This window comes from Peromyscus eremicus, unplaced genomic scaffold (genome assembly GCF_949786415.1).
Source record: "Peromyscus eremicus unplaced genomic scaffold, PerEre_H2_v1 PerEre#2#unplaced_432, whole genome shotgun sequence".
Classification (NCBI taxonomy): Eukaryota; Metazoa; Chordata; class Mammalia; order Rodentia; family Cricetidae; genus Peromyscus; species Peromyscus eremicus.
In genome coordinates, this window is record NW_026734668.1 from 222,305 (window position 1) to 238,700 (window position 16,396).

The window sequence follows — 16,396 nt, forward strand, 5'->3', positions numbered from 1 at the left end:
CTGGCTGACAACTATACTGGATGTTTGGGATCCCAGTGTAGCCCCTAGTCTTTCTTAGGGTGACCTCTGAAGCACATAAACCACATTCTGGGTTGAGCTACTTCTGTTAGCAAGAACAGTTAGCCAGAAGAGAACTACACAGGCTGAAAAGAAAGGTTAGTACATTTTGAAACTTTCCCAGAACTATATGGACTTTGATGGATTAGTCCTATATTTTAGTTTATGGCAGGTGGTGCTGTCTATGTGCTGAGTTTTATGGCCTGAGTGGTACTTTCATCATGGAGTCAGTTGTGCTAAAGTCTTGGAGCCTACAAAGTGTGGGACCCTATTACATCACAAGGCTTCACCCTAGAAGAGTTACAGGTAACTAATGGTTGCAGAGAGGGAGAGTTGGTCTTCCCCAGGGCAAGACCCCCTGATAAATTATCCAATTACAAGGGGCCTAAGCACAAACACATACGAGCAAAACTAAATGATCGTAGCATGTTATATGGATAAACTTATGTGAACACACACATATAAAAAATTGTAAATAAAGAATAAGAGGCTATGAATTTGATAAGGAATAAGAGAGACACAGGAGAAGTGAAAAGGAGGGAGACAATGATGGGAACACAGTACTCACATATGAAATTGTCAAAAATTAAAATATTAAAAATATTTTTATTAGCACATTACCTCTTTTTGTATTTGTGCATTGTTTGACCTCTACACACACACACACACACACACACACACACACACACACACACACACACACTCATACACACAGGATTCCATAAAGAGACTTGACTTTTCTTTATTCAGTTTACTCTTTTTTCTTCTTTTTTATTTAAAATTTTTTATTCATTTTACATACCAACCACAGATCCCCCTCTCATCCCTCCTCCCGCTGTCACCCCAACCTCCCCCACCCAGCCCAACCCCCACCCCCTCCTCCCAAAGGGTAAGGCCTCCCATGGGGAGTCAGCAAAGCCTGGTACATTCAGTTGAGGCAGGTCCAAGCCCCCCTCCCCCTGCATCAAGGCTCAGCAAGGCATCCCATCATAGGTAATGGGCTCCAGAAAGCCAGCTCATGCACCAGGGATAGATCCTGATCCCACTGCCAGGGGCCCCTCAAACAGACGAAGCTACACAACTGTCTCCTGTATGCAGAGGGTCTAGTCGGCAGTTTACACTTTTATATCTCTTAATAAATAAGTGTATTTTACAAAGGGTGTTGATTGCATTGGGAAAGTGAAAAAAGAAAGGTCATGAATTTGAAAGAGACCAAGGAATTTCATAGAGAAGTATTTGGAGGGAGGAAAGGAAAGTTGGAAATAATTTAATTATATTATGATCTAAGAATGACCCCCATAGGGTTATATGTTGAATGTCTGGTTCTCAGTTGGTGGACTGTTTAGGAAAGATTAGTAAATAGTATGGCCTTATTGGAGAAGGTGTGTCACTGTGGATGGGGGATGGACTTTGATGTTTCAAAAGCCCATGCCAGACAAAGTCTCATTTTTTCTGCTGGCAATTTGCAGTTTGATGTAAATTCTCAGCTACTGCTCTAGACCCATGCTTGCCTGCCTGCTGACACAGTCCCCACTGTGATGATCACAGACTAACCTAACCCTCGAACTTAACTATAAGCAAGACCCCAATTAAACGTATCTTCTATAAGTTGCCTTGGTCATGGTATTTTGTCCTGCTGATAGAACAGTAACTAAGACATAACCCCCAAACATAATAGAAACAATTTTTAAAACTGCAAAAAAAAGTATCAATAATTACCTTCTTTGTGCATTTTAAATTTGAGATGAGGTCTTCTTATATTACCTAGGTTTGACTTGAACTCTTGACTCAAGTGATCCTCTCATTTTAGCCTTAATATTTGCAGGAACTACATGCACCAGAATTTCACTTAGTTTAAACTGTCTCCTTCCAATGTCTGCAGAATACATCTTTACATCAACAGTTTCATTTGTGAAAATGGGCGTATATTCTTCATTTTATATTAGTCTATACAGAGTTCAATTGTTTTCATTTTAGGAGACTACTATTTTTATTTTAAAAACATTGGATGAAAATTTTATACATAAGTACCTTATTTACATTATTTCTACCCATTTCTCTTCCACTGGAACTCCTCCTATACCACCCTAATTTTAATGCACTCTCATATACATATATATCCTACTGGGTCCATTTAGTGTTGCTCATAAGTACATATGTTTAGAGCTTAAATGCTTTATTTCATGTTTTATTCAGTTTCTATGGTTTTCGGTGTTGTGTTTTGTTTTTCTGAGATGGTTTTTCATTTTTCTTAGTGTACAAAATAATGGCTTTCATTATCATGATCATAAATATAGGTTGCTCATATTCATTCTCATTAACCTTTTTATTATTACTTTTATTCTTTGAGATTTGGGGCAATGTATTTTGATCATATTCACCTCCTCCCTACTCCTCCCAGATCCACCCTCTCTTCTCTACCCACCAACCAAGTGGCTTCTTATTTTTTTCATCCATCAAGTGCAACTTGTGCTCCCCATATATTCTCATGGGTTTGGCGTTCCATTGGAGTGTGGTCCACTTACAAGAGGCAACATTCTTAAAGTGCTCCCCCTCTCCTAAGCTCTCAATTGAAAATATCTCCTCAGATAGAGGTTGTGTCCACCTTCTCTCTCTGTGCTGGGATTTTTTTCTGACTCGCAAGGGGTTTGTGCATGCTATACCAATTGCTTTGAGTTCATATATGGAGCTGCCCCACTGTGCCCAGAGGATAATTTTCCTATTATCATCCACTGTCTCTGACTCTTATAGTGTTTCAATCCCCTCTTCCACAATGATCCAACTGTGTACATACCAACAGTTAATATTAACATTGCCCAGGAGGGACACATCTTTAGAAACCCAAATTTGTGATTCTGCAGAAATTTTAGAGCTGTCCGGTAATTTTGGTTATGGTAAATATGGAGAATGAGGAATGTCCAATAATGATATTTCAGCCCTGCTAGAAATTATATTCCATGAATCCTTTTCTCAAATACCAGTAACAAGATGCACCCTAAAATCATCTATGAGAATGGAAAACCAGTCTCCAAGTATTTGTACATCACTGCTGAAAAAGTTGTTTAGGGGAGAAGGGAAGTCAGGAGAGGCCAACTGGCGTTGTCTTCAGAAAGAAACATCTGGAAGATGAACTGTGGCACAAATCCCTTCTTTCATCAAAGCTAATGTTGTGGAAGAAAAAAGGCAGGGTAAAGAATAATGAGGAATGACCCAAAACAATTGAATCACCGGGAAACCTGAATTCTTCCTACAAAGACAGGAGCCCTCACTGTGCAATGGGCTTGCTAAATAACAGATCAGATTTGTGTTGGTGGACCCAGCGGTGTGGCAGATCTTCTTCTGCTCCCTTTCGCTCTCATATCCATAGCTTTGAAACCTTTAGACATAAAACTTGAGCGACTTGGAGATTTACATCTCAATTTTCAATAATTATTTATCAAATCCTCCTGCTGTATTCATGTTGTACATGAACAGAGACCAGTAACATCTTTTATCTGCTGTTCCAATTGCAGGAATATTGTATAATTGTTAATGCTCACAGTAAATCCTAAATTAAAATCAGTAACTATATCTATTACAAAGAGTATCAGCCCATCTTTTCCTCCTTTTCTCTTGAGAATAATCTTGGATTTCTTATTGAATGCCTGCTCACTCCTTTCTCTTCTAATCTGGGTTCCCTCTTCATACAAATGTTTGTGGAGAAATGACTATGTGCTGAGACTCAGCCCCAGCTGGAAACATGATCTCCTTGTGGTTCTTAGAGAAATGCAAGCCTTCAAGCCCTACCATGGATTCATTTTGTCAAGCTTTGAACTGTTTTCTTATACTGAGGAAAACAAAAATTTAAAAAAATTATATAATTAATCAATTTAATTGTAATAAAATCATCAAAGGACTTGAAAAAGATTGAATGTATTCCCTTCTGTAATGTGTTCACAAAAAAAAAAGGTGAGAGAGAAGGAAGCCAAGAACTCACTATATATCCCACATAGGCCATCCTCCTGCCTCAGGCTCCTGAGTACATGGGATTATAGACCTTTACCATTAGGCCAGCATACGCATACACTCATTCATTGTTTTCAAGGTGTTTGTTATTTATCGTTATATGCAATTGTCTTCTCTCACCCAGTATTTTAGTGTACTGAAGAAATATTTACTCGTGTGGGTATGAGGACAGAATTTCCAGAAGCTAAATTTTAATGAAATCCAAAGAAAGATGGTTCATATGTAGCCCTGGCCTTTTGTACTTGGTTCACTGAACCTTCATGCTCTGAAATTCCTTTCTAACAGACGATTGGAGGACATGCAAAACTCCTAACTGATTTTCTGGAACAAAAGTAATGCACAATTATAGCATTATGGAAGAGTAATCAACGAACTGCTGTTACCTTCCATAAACAGCATAGTCCTTTGCAACATCATATGAAAATCACTTTTAAAATAAACAAAACAAAAAGGAGTAGGATAAATTTTTTAAATGTAGTGGGGCAGGTAGGAGAATTTAAATATGGACTGCCTGGCAACCTGGCTAATACTTGCATTTAACGACTTTTCTTGGTGAGATACTGTTATTGTGCTGGTCTGGGGACACAACACAGTTCTCAGAAGATGCATGCCAAAATTATTTAGGGGAAGCTTCAATCTCTACAAGAACCCGGTGAAACAAGCCAATGTGAGTATATGGTTTAGATAAAAGAGTGTTCGCTGTATTTGTCTTCAGCTGTGTCTTCTCGGGCTAAAAACGGTGGGGGAAATGGATTGTTCCCCCAATTGTGGAGTTGCACGTGAACACTCTTAGTGAGCTTTGCTTGAAAATCACTGGGGAAATACGGAGATCAGAGGACATACACGAAAGGAGATTTGCAGGGAGTTATTAAGGATGTCTGTCAGTGGAAGAAGGGTAATTGCTGTCCTCTCTCCCGGCACTGGTTCTCGAAGGTTGTCCCCGGCCCCAAATGCCACCACCATCAGCAGGAAGAACAGAAAAGTGGTCCAAGATCAAACTCTGCTTCCCACACGTGGCGCTCTAATCTGAGACTACAAATATGGCGCTCAACACGGTGTGTTAAAGAACCATTGTGAGCTCGCCATGGGGCTCCTGTCTATAATCCCAGCACACAGAAGGCCAGGGCGAGTCAGAGGACAGCCTGGGCTACACAGCAAGTTGAAGACCACCGTGAGCTACACAGCGAGACCATTTTTCAAAAGAATTTTTAGGGGCTAGAGAGATGGGTGGGCTGTCCTGGAGGATCTGGGTTGGATTCCCAGCACCCACGTGAAAGCTCACAAACATTTGCCACAAAATTGGGTCCCAGACGGTCCAACAAGCTCTTCTAGCTCCTGAGATCACTGCACTCTTGTGGTGCACAGACATGCATGCACGAAAGTCATACACACGGAATAAACCAGTAAATCTTTAAATACATTTTAAAACAAAAAAAGAGAAAGAAAAAAATAGAAACCTAAGAAGCTACAAGCATCATGAAGTTGGGAAATATTCCAGGATCGCTGCTCTAAAGAAATCTATATAGGGGCTGTGTACACATTATTCATAGTTGCCTGAAATTAACCAAAACACGGTTGGAATGTGGGTTGCGTGTGTGTGGCTGCACACTCCCCTGTGTATGTGCGCGTGTTGGGGCCAGAGATGGACTTTGGGTGTCTTGCTCAATCCCTCTTCACCTTCTTTCTTGAGACACTGTGTTTCACGGAACCTGGATCTCACCGATTTGCTTCGACAGGCAAGCAAGCCCCAGGGTTCCTCTTGTCTCTGCCTCCCCAGTGTTGGGATCGCAAGATCCTTCCTCCACAATCAGCATTTTATATGTGTTCTGGGGTTCAAACTCGGGTCCTCGTGGTTACTACGTACAGACTGAGATATCGCTCTGACCGCCACAGGCTGACATTTATTTTTATTTTTTTTATTTTTTATTTTTTTTGGTTTTTTCAAGACAGGGTTTCTCTGTGCAGCACTGGCTATCCTGGAATTCGCTCTGTAGGCCATGTTGGCGTTGAACTCACAGAGATCGGCCTGCCTCTGCCTCTCCGGTGCTGGGAGTAAAGACATGTGAGACGCCCGACGCCCGCCTTAAGCCCCCACGTGCTGAACTTTGGAAAGGCGAGCAGGAGCTTTGCAAGCAGATATGCTGAAAACACTGGCACATCAAGTTTCCCACGAAAAGGAGGCAACGCAGGTAAACACCACTAGAGAGCAGAAGTCTGGTTTCTCTCCCCAGAGACACTGGGTGCTGGGGAGAACTGTGTAGATCACAGAGCAGCCATAAGGTGGCGACAAAGCCAGTGTGAGGGGAGGAACTCTGCAAGCTCATTGGTCCAGAAGCAACAAGTGCTGAGGAGGGAAAAAGAAGCTCGGGCAGCTCATTGGCGGGAAACTGAGTTGGCAGAGGAAGGACCTGCATCTTGCCTCAGAACTCAGCTCCTCGCTTCTGATCCGCTGGACACTGAGGTAACCACGGGCTGGCATCCAAAATAAGATTTGCACATTCCTCGGCCTGTTCTCCCCCTTCTCTGGCGTCTCTGGGAACCCAGTTCCTTCAGCTTTCTGCCTCCTCGTGCAAGTGTACCAGGGCAAGGCCAGAGAGGCGAGGCCAGAGAGGCGAGGCTTGTCCCGCCTAGCCTGCCCACTCGTGGAGGCTATGGCAGAAGGCATGAGTTTTCCTGACAGCAGAGAGTAGGCTGTCCTGAGAAAAACAGCCCGCTGAGGAACTATCTCCTGGCTTGAACGGGGCATAGCATTTCACGCTGGGCCAAAAAAAGATTTTTTTAAAAATTTTTTTTGGTTGCAGAAAAATGCTGGGGGAAAAGGAGGATACAGGAAGATAGATGTAAGAGGTCCAAGATTCTAGAGGACAACAATCTTTTGTTAATTATTTATGGGTTGTTAAAATAATATAAATATTATATATTAAAAATATATTTATTAAAATTATAGATATTAAATATCTATAATTATTTATTTATTCTTGTCGTTGTTGTTGTCTTTACTGTGGTTACTACCAGAGTCAAGTTGTCCCGGTGTTATGAGTTGTCATCAAACTCACCATTCTCCTGCCTCAGCCTCCTGTGTAGTGGGATTTTAGGCAGGAGTCAGCCAAGTTGGCTTGGGTAGAACATGATTTCATGAGGAGCATGGGGTCAGTGATTTCCAAGGAGATAAAAGGAATTATTAAGATTAAAATGGGGCTTACGGATAAACCATAATCCAGGGAAAAGGGAATACGTGGCACCCCGTGAGCTAATGACCAATTTCATTCACTTCCATGTGGGTGGTCAGAAGTCAAGTTAAAGTCAGGACTTTAGGGAGACATTTCAAGGTGGACCCATAAGTCAGGAATAGCACTTGGCTTTGGCAGGACACAGAAGGAAGCAACAGAACAGGGAGTGGTGGTTGCACAAGAAGGTGTGTGTGTGTGTGTGTGTGTGTGTGTGTGTGTGTGTGTGTGTGTGTGATGGTGAGCAGGGAAAGGCACGATCAGGCTTCTGTGAGGCTTAGGAGAGCAGATTGTTAGGAGAAGGTGTTGTGAGAGAGGGACTTGTGTGAGGGAGATTCTGAGTAATCAGGTGAGATCAGGTTAAAACAAAAACCATGGTAAAAAGAAGGGAGGGGAAACTGGTTCCAGAGATGGCAGGATGGAGGACAGGAAGATTCTAGGCACCAGAGATAGAGTTATCTGGTGGTAGAGGAAGTACACTGGGGGTAGGAATTCCAGTGGCCATTTTGGTGGCCTCCCCTAACCCTAGAGCCACGGAACACAGAACTTGAAAGACATTCTGTTTTCTAGTGGACTTGCGACTCCAACTTAACATTGAGTATGGGACCAGATCACCAAAAGGGGGGGGGGTTCAAACTGGGTCCCAGAGAACCCATAATTTGCTCTGACTGTGCCATGCCCATGGAATCAGAACAAGTCGGGGGCGAAACAATTTTCTGCCTCTTCCAGACCTATAAGTACACCTTCTCAGGAGTCTACTATCTCTAGGGGAGAGGTCAGGCCTCCTGTATGTGTGACTAACAGGACTCTTTCAATCCCCTATTTCAGGGAGTCTGGTGGAGCCTTGCCTACTGTGGCTTCTGTAAAGAAGGACAGTGTACACAGAGAAAGAGGCATCTCTCTTCAGGCCTGAGAAGAACAATGGATGCTGACCCCAACTCTCATGTGGATGCTGAGCAGTGCCCCGCCAAGTCACCAGGCATGGGTGAGTGTCTCTGGCCAGGGAGTGGGGGGGTCTCCGTTTGGCAGCAGTAATCCTAAATGCTTCTGCCACCAGCCACGCCACAGCCTTTCCACTTGACCTTGGGCAAACCCTCCCCAGCCCTTAACCTGTCCAGGTTTAAGGGGTCCTATCAGTGCCAAGTATCACGCGCTTACAGAAAGGAGAGGCGTTGTGGGTGGGGTATTGAAAAAACTGATGGTGACCAGAGTCCTCAGATGGAGGGTCGGTGCTTTTTCGGGAGACTGTGGTGGGAAGGGAGGCTCAGCCCAGCTCTGCGTGGTCTTTTACAGATGGGCAACAGGGTATCATTTACCAGCCTGAAGTCCCGCCTCACACAGTTCCCCAGCAGGTAAGAAGAATGAGTTGCTCCAGGGAGGATCTGCACGGCAGCAGTCATTGTCCAGACGATTTCAACTTGTCCTAAACTCTGAGGCTCTAGCACCAGTCCTGTCTGGCCCTTGCCTTGGACCTTGGGAAAATAACTTCACTTTTGGTCTCAGTATCCTCCCTCACAGGAAAAACCCAAATGGTGAGACTGTGCAGTTGGTCACCAAAGTCTTGAGAGCTCTGCCGTTCCCCATGGCTGTGACCAGGGTCTTGAGAGCTCTGATGTACTCCATGGCTGTGACCAGGGTCTTGAGAGCTCTGCCATTCCCCATGGCTGTGACCAGGGTCTTGAGAGCTCTGCCGTTCCCATGGCTGTGACCAGGGTCTTGAGAGCTCTGATGTACTCCATGGCTGTGACCAGGGTCTTGAGAGCTCTGCCATTCCCCATGGCTGTGACCAGGGTCTTGAGAGCTCTGCCATTCCCCATGGCTGTGACCAGGGTCTTGAGAGCTCTGCCATTCCCCATGGCTGTGACCAGGGTCTTGAGAGCTCTGCCGTTCCCATGGCTGTGACCAGGGTCTTGAGAGCTCTGCCATTCCCATGGCTGTGACCAGGGTCTTGAGAGCTCTGCCAATCTCCATGGCTGCCACCATTTTAAAACATTCCCATCCCTTCTGTCTTGGTGGTCAGACCTGATCTTCAACATGGATGTCTGTCCTTGCAGGAAAACTCCCAGGTGCCTGTGCTGCTAAACTGGCCCACAACATTTTTACCTGTGAACAGTACTCCGGTGACTTTGAGTCCTCAAATGATGATTTCGTTCTCATGTGACCACTGCCAGCCCGTGACTATACCCTGCTTGTGAGTACAAAAAAGACCATGGAGCCAGCTGTGGCTTAGGGTGCTGTGTCAACACTCCTGCCTGGTGCTGTGGGGCGGGGGTGGGGGTAGGAGCAGCAAGAAGGAAGACCAAGACGGGGAGGAAAGAAGAGGAGCAAGAGGAGAAGGAAGGAAGGAAGGAAGGAAGGAAGGAAGGAAGGAAGAAAGGAGGGAAGGAGGGACGAAGGAAGGAAGGAAGGAAGGAAGGAAGGAAGAAAGGAGGGAAGGAGGGACAAAGGAAGGAAGGAAAGAAGGAGGGAGGGAGGGAGGGAGGGAGGGAAGGAAGGAAGGAAGGAAGGAAGGGACCAAAACGTATAGGGGATGACACAGCCATATTTCAGCCTAACTTGCAGACAGGATCCTCCCTGATTTGGTATTTTCTATATGACATGCTTGGGAAAGAGCTTTCTGAGCCGTTCACTCCCTCTGGGCATGTCTGGAAAATATCCTACACAGGAGCAATAAAGAGGACAAGCTCACTGCATGCAGCAGGCAGTGGCAGTCTAAATGTTGAGACAATTCACCCACACTGAAGTGAACGGACACGAGAGAAGTTTCTGCTGAAATGTGGAGGCTTAATTGGAAGGCCGGGGAAATGTTCCAGGCCAGCAGAGAATGTGTCTGCTAGATGAGCTTGGCTTGTCCTTCATGACCGGTGGGGAGTGGGCAAAAATGGAGGCAAGAGCCAGTCTCTGAAAAGGAGCATACTCACATCTTTCCTGGTGCCGTGCAGATCAGAATGGCTCTTGGTCATCTTCAGTGTGCCCGGGAAGGAAAGAGTTCACAAAAAGTACTGTCTAGAGGAAGATCTACGGAAGGAGGTTGGAAGGAAAACGGGTCACGTGGGAGGAGGATTACTCCCAGGCCCAGTGGACGGATGCCATTTGCCCTCCTGTCCACAGTCATTCACATTCCCCCCAGCCTGCTCTTGCAGAGCCCCTGGCTCTCCATGTGTACTCTCGGTAGTTGTCATCCAGAGTGTTTCACCTCCTGGCTTCTCCTCTGCTTGCTCTCAGGTTCTCGAACGTGCTCTTGCAGCCCTGCATCAACGCTACCCCTCCTGGACTGCCGGCACAGGTACTGGTAAATGAGTGGGGTCGAGGTCTTTGGACGGGATGGGCTCTGTGGAAATCGGAGGAGAAGCTCATAGAGATGGCTGTTTGGTAGAAAGGAACGGAGGCTGAAGAGTCCGTTGTGGTTGGGTGTCTTGTCAGAATTCACTCTCTCACATCTCTTCCTTTGCAGGTCTCCAGCATCTGTTTCCAGGGCCCTGAAAATGCCAACCAGGCTCCTGTCATCTCCAACCAGATCAATGATGTCTCCAACCAGGGCCCTGAAGTCTACACCCAGCTCCCTGACACCTCCAGCCTGGTCCCTGAAGTCTACACCCAGCTCCATGACACCTACAACCTGGTTCCTGAAGGCACCACCCAGCTCTCAGGTGTCTCCAACCAGGGTGCCCTCTCTGCTGAAGTGGATAGGCAGAAGGTACTAGATGCTGCCGAGGCCCTCCTGATTCTGCATAACTCCCCTCAGGCCTGGCAGGACACTTGCAGCACATCAGGTAGCTGGCTCCTTGAAGGAGGAACGTGGGGTGGATAGGGTGGGGAAACTGGAGGGCGTTGTGCTGAGATACTGGTAGCTAGAGTGGGTGGTTTCATCAGCCTGGGGGCCAGAGCCTCGAACTCTTCGGTCCGATTGAGAAGTGGCACCCAGGTTCTACTCGGTGCATCTTGGTTTAGCAAGTGCTTTGCTCAACAGTAGAGGGCCAGCACCCCGAAGTCGAGAAAACTGCGGGGCCTTCCAGTGGCAAGTTCTTTCCGGAGGGCAGGCGGCATATGACGTGGAAGCAATAGCACCGGGTGGAATGACTCCCAGCCCATAGTTGTGCCCCAGTCTGCAGCAGCCTGAGAAGGCCTGGGAGGCTAGGCACAGGGGATGAGGGTCTGGAACGGAGGCAGAGCATCTTGCTGACTGGGACATTTTCCATGTGGACATGGCACGTGGATGCCTCCCCAGGCTGAATTTTGCCAGCAAATCTCAAGTCCGTCAAGGAAGAGGTTTGTGAATTGAGAGGAGAATTTCATAGCCAGGGAGGCTGGAAAGGAAGGCTTCTGAGTAAAAATGGCCAAGGAAGAGCACTGTGTGAGTGTGAAGCCACTCTGGGTGGATATCCGGGAACACGGGATGCTGAATGAAGCCCGAGGGCTTGCTTCTCACAGAGGTCTGTCTGGGTGGGCGATGTAAGCTGTGCCGGAAACTCTGGGGCCGGGGGTGAAAGATGGAGGCGTCTTGTCAGAGCCAGGGTCTTACGCAGAGATCTTGGGCTTGACCAAAAGGAAACGCTGGCTGGGACTGATGGTGGCACCTCTGCCAGAGAGAAGGAATTCAGGTAGGAACAGGTCTGTTCATTGGTCCCGGTGAAAACCTGAGACCGTTTGGTCCACGGCGTTATGACTGGAGAGCCAGGCAGGGACGTATTCGTGATCCGACTTTGCCCTTGCGTTTCTTTCTGCAGGTCCTGATGGGGAGTGAAGACCACAGCTGACCTGCCTCTGGAATCCCCCTCAGCCTACACACTCTGCTTCACCGAATGACAACTGGATGTCTTGATAGCACCCTGCTCTGGCCCTAAGAGAGCTGAAAAGCTGGTCTGCCAAGCACTAGACTGCCTGTCAAATTCTGTTTCTGAGTTTGCAACAAAGTTCCCGTCCAAACTGCTTATTTCCTTTTCTTAAGCCTTTAGGCATTTTGTGGGCTTCTGAAACCTATCTTGAGGTAGGGTCATGACTTAACTGTGGTTGTATATTCTGGACCTTGCATCCCCCTGCCACCCCTTTTTTGGTTTTCTTGTCTTCTTGTTTGTTTTCGTTTGTAGGACATGGATTTTTCTGTGTGTCGTCAAAGCTGCACTGCGCAACAGACTGTTAACGGACTGTTCACAAGGTTCTGAGCCCGTAACTATGGCAGCATTTTTTGTCTCTTCATTGTTTGCATACTTGAATAATCCTGTATGTCTTTGGATATGTCAGGATGCATCACCTGCGTCTAGTAATCTGTGTGTGAACACAAATAAAGTTTCGTTGTTGTACAGCACCGAGAAGTATAGGCTGACTCTTTAAAAAAAAGGTACGCCAGATGTTTGTGAATACTGCCTTCTTTTCTCAGGCACTAATATAGCCAGCAGTTTATTATTTGTTCTGTTAAGGCACCCACATCATCAGGCATCAGGGAAAAGGCTTTGCCAGAGGTGCTTACCAACTTGAGCCTGTGTAGCAAAACCTCCAAAGAGGACTTTCTGCTGTCCCATGGCCTATCAGACTTTACTATGTGAGCAGAGGGAATTGGGGTTTGGGCGGAAAGCACATCATTCCACCTTAGGATGTGTAGATTACTAGTAAGACTGTTAGTCTTAGTAAGACTGTTAGTCAAAGCTGTTAGTGCCACATGTCAGGTTTGTCGCAAAAGTTCCAACCGCATCCTCCCTTTGCTCCCAGGATCTAGTCCCCTGGGACTCTAATTGTGTGGTGTCAAGAATCCCATCTTAGTCATTAAGCTGCATATATCATTGTTCTTTCCACTTCCACACTGATTATGGTTTTAGATTTCCCTGCTTCACACCATCAAACTCAAAAGTATTTCAGCTTTGAAGTGAAAACGATAAACCCGTTGACCACGATTTGGAAGTAATTTGGCCCTGTGGTTTTGCGTTCAAATCTTTACACTCAATGCAACTGAGCGTATTTAAGGCATGATACGGTAACGCAGTGCAGACTTGACTGCAAGAGCCTTTTTCCATCATGACCAGAAATGGCTCCAATTTGCAGAATTCTCTATGAACCAGGAAAATTGTGAGTCTGTGCACAGAGAATCCATCTCTGGCAACAGCCTTTTAAGAAGGTGAATATTGCCCAGTGCTGCATCTTGAGACGCTTTCTGCACATGTTCCCTGGCTTCTTGAGAGGAATCCATTAATGAACGCAGGAAGGCCTTTAGCTCAAAACATCTTGTATAAAGCAAGGCAACTCTCATCCTGGTGAGATTTGAGAATGTTTCTGGCCTCCTTTGAACCTTCTTATTCATCTCTGTGTTTCCTTGTTCATTTGTTTATTTAGTCTTCTCTCGTGTATGATCCCTAGTGCACTTTCCCCTACCCTCTCCTCCAAATCCTCCCGCGCACCGCACTCCCCCACCCCACCCCACCCCCACTTCACCCCTTCAGAGACAAACAGGCCTCCCAGGGATATCAACCAAACATGGCATATCAAGTAACAATAAGACTGTGTACATACCCTCATATCAAGGCTGGAGGAGACAACCCAGGAGGAGGAAAGGGGTCCCATGAGCAGGCTAAAGAGCCAGAGCCAGTCCCCACTCCCACTGTTAGGAGTCCCACAAGAACACCAAGCTACACAACCATAACATATATGCAGAGGACCTAGGTCAGACCCATAGAGACTCCCCGATTGTCAGTTCAGTATCTGTGAGCCCCTATGAGCCCCAGTTAGTTGACTCTGTGGGCCGTGTTCTTGTGGTTGCCACAATTCCCTCTGACACCTACAATCCTTTCTCCCCCTCTTCTGAGGTATTCCCCAAGTTCCACCTAATGTCTGGCTGTGGGTCTCTGTCTTAGTTAGGGTTTCTATTGTTGTGAAGAGGCACCATGACCACAGCAACTCGTCTAAAGGAAAGCATTTCATTGTGGCGGCTCACTTACACTCCAGAGATTCAGCCCATTATCATCATCATGGTGGGACGTGGTGGCATGCAGGAGGACACGGTGCTGGAGAGGTAGCTGAGAGTTCTGCATCTTCTGCAGGCCAAAGGACATGGTATGATACAGTGGGTGTGGCTTGAGCCTATCTGAGACCTGAAAGCCCACCTCCAGAGTGACACATTTCCTCCAACAAGGCTAAACCCACTCCGACAAAGCCCACACCTAATAGTGCCACTACCTTTGGGGGCCATTTTCTTTCACACCACCACACTCCACTCCCTGGCCCACAAAGGCTTGTGCCACATCATAAGGCAAAAATGCATTCAGTCCAACTTCAAAAGTCCCCATAAGTCTATCACAGTCTCAACACTGTTTAAAAGCCCAGAGTTCAAAGTCTCTTCTGAGATTTGTGCAGTCTCTTAACTGGGATCCCCTGTAAAATCAAAATAAAAGAGCATATCACACACTTCCAACATATAATGGTGTGGCGGTGTCCTGTGAGGTTCCCTTTGGGGCGGGCGAGGGGTTGGGGAGGGGTAGAGTACGCACATCGTCAAAGATACAGACTCTGGGAGGATGTTGAAACAACAAGCTCAGTTTATTCGGGAAGAGGCAAGCCTTAAAACCCTCCACCTCCCCACCCCCCCACCCCCCTCAACACCCCCCACCCCCAACCCCCCCACCCCCCCACCCCCCACCCCCCCACCCCCCCCACCTCACACCCCCCACCCCTCTGCTCAGGGGAAGGTCTGATGAATATGCATCTGCTGCTGTAACATGGCTGCCTCTCATTGGCCCAGGTCATCTCAGATCATGTCTCTGTTGATAAGGCTGTTGATAAGGCCCTTAGGCAGACCCAGGTTGGCTCTCAGGAAGTATCTCACGCACATGCTCTCATTACCAGTTTGGGCTGGCTGACCCTCAGGCCTTTTAGGGCTGAGTCATCCATCCCACATAATGGCACATCATATCCATCACCATACAGAAAACCTAGGGTAGGGAGCATAGTGAGGAAATACTGGACCAAAGCAAGACCGAAAAACAGCTGGGCAAACTCCAAACTCTGCATCTCCATGTCTGATGTCACAGTGCTCTTCAGATCTGCAACTCCTTTCAGCTTTGTTGACTGCAATATACTTCTCTCTCTTGGGCTGCTTCTATTCCCTATTAGTAGCTCTCCTTGGCAGGTATCCCACAGCTCTGGCATCTTCAACATCTGGGGTCTCCAAAGCAATCTAGGCTTCTCCTTCACAGCTTCACAGGATGGTCTCTCTGTGCCTCCAATTCAGCGACACCCCTGACATGTGCCTGCCTCAGCGGCTTTCCTTAGTCATGGAGGAATGTTCCATAACCCGTTTTCGATCCCTAGAGCCAGAACTAAGTGACTGCAGCTGCCAAGTTCTGCTGCTTGCTGGGGCTGGAACATGGCCCCTTCATTTAATTACATCTTCACCAACTTTCTGTTTTCCATGGTTTCCTTCACTGCCTGGGCTTGGCTGTCTTGGAACTCGCTCTGTAGACCAGGCTGGCCTCAAATCAGAGATCTGCCAGCCTCTGCCTTCTGAGTGCTGGGCTTAAAGGCGTGCACAACCACACCCAGTTCTAAGCTTTCCTTTAACTCCTTTTCACAAGTCAGAAACTTGGCTGGGTGAGTTCTTGCCCTGAGGTCACCACTCCCTTCATTCCATTTCTTAATCTGTTTATCTCCGTGAACATAGGACTTAGCTCCATTCCATTTCCCGGTGATCCTTTTCTCCTCAAATTTTACATCTTGTAATTTTCCATTTAGCTTGCTCCAATTCATTAGAAATCTTCATTAGAGTTATTACGAAAAACCACTTGACAGAGTCTATACTAGGTTTTTCCTGAGATTTCCTCTGACAAAGGAATGAATGCAAAACTCTTGACTTAGCCTCAGGCGGGGACATCTGTGGACAAGGACAAAAGGCAGCCACATTCTTCACCAAGATGTCACAAGAACAATCCTTAGGCCAAATATTAATATTCTTCTCTGGAAGCCTGTAGACCGGTTTTCTAAATGGTCTTATTAAGTAAAAAACACAGAGCCCAATATAGGGGTGAAAGCCTTAGAGATCAGGGAAACAGCGAGAGCCACCAGCGAACCTTAACTCACCACACCACCATAGCTTCCCAAGAGAGCTACTTGCTGTCTACCCAGGC

General features: G+C 46.6%; 1 protein-coding gene across 2 annotated transcripts; it reads left to right on the forward strand.

The window, feature by feature from the left end:
* The first annotated feature begins 6,027 nt into the window (after positions 1 to 6,027).
* On the forward strand, positions 6,028 to 12,122 carry LOC131901810 (uncharacterized). 2 transcript variants are annotated; one of them, XM_059252881.1, is made up of 7 exons: positions 6,028 to 6,523; positions 8,118 to 8,274; positions 8,583 to 8,641; positions 9,344 to 9,480; positions 10,515 to 10,575; positions 10,744 to 11,062; positions 12,017 to 12,122. In XM_059252881.1, exons 2-7 carry the CDS (start codon positions 8,211 to 8,213, stop codon positions 12,031 to 12,033), a joined length of 657 nt encoding a protein of 218 aa, XP_059108864.1. In that variant the 5' UTR covers positions 6,028 to 6,523; positions 8,118 to 8,210; the 3' UTR covers positions 12,034 to 12,122. The 2 variants fall into 2 exon arrangements, with proteins under 2 accessions (XP_059108864.1, XP_059108865.1); XM_059252882.1 differs by lacking the exon at positions 6,028 to 6,523 and adding an exon at positions 7,841 to 7,887.
* Positions 12,123 to 16,396: the final 4,274 nt, after the last annotated feature.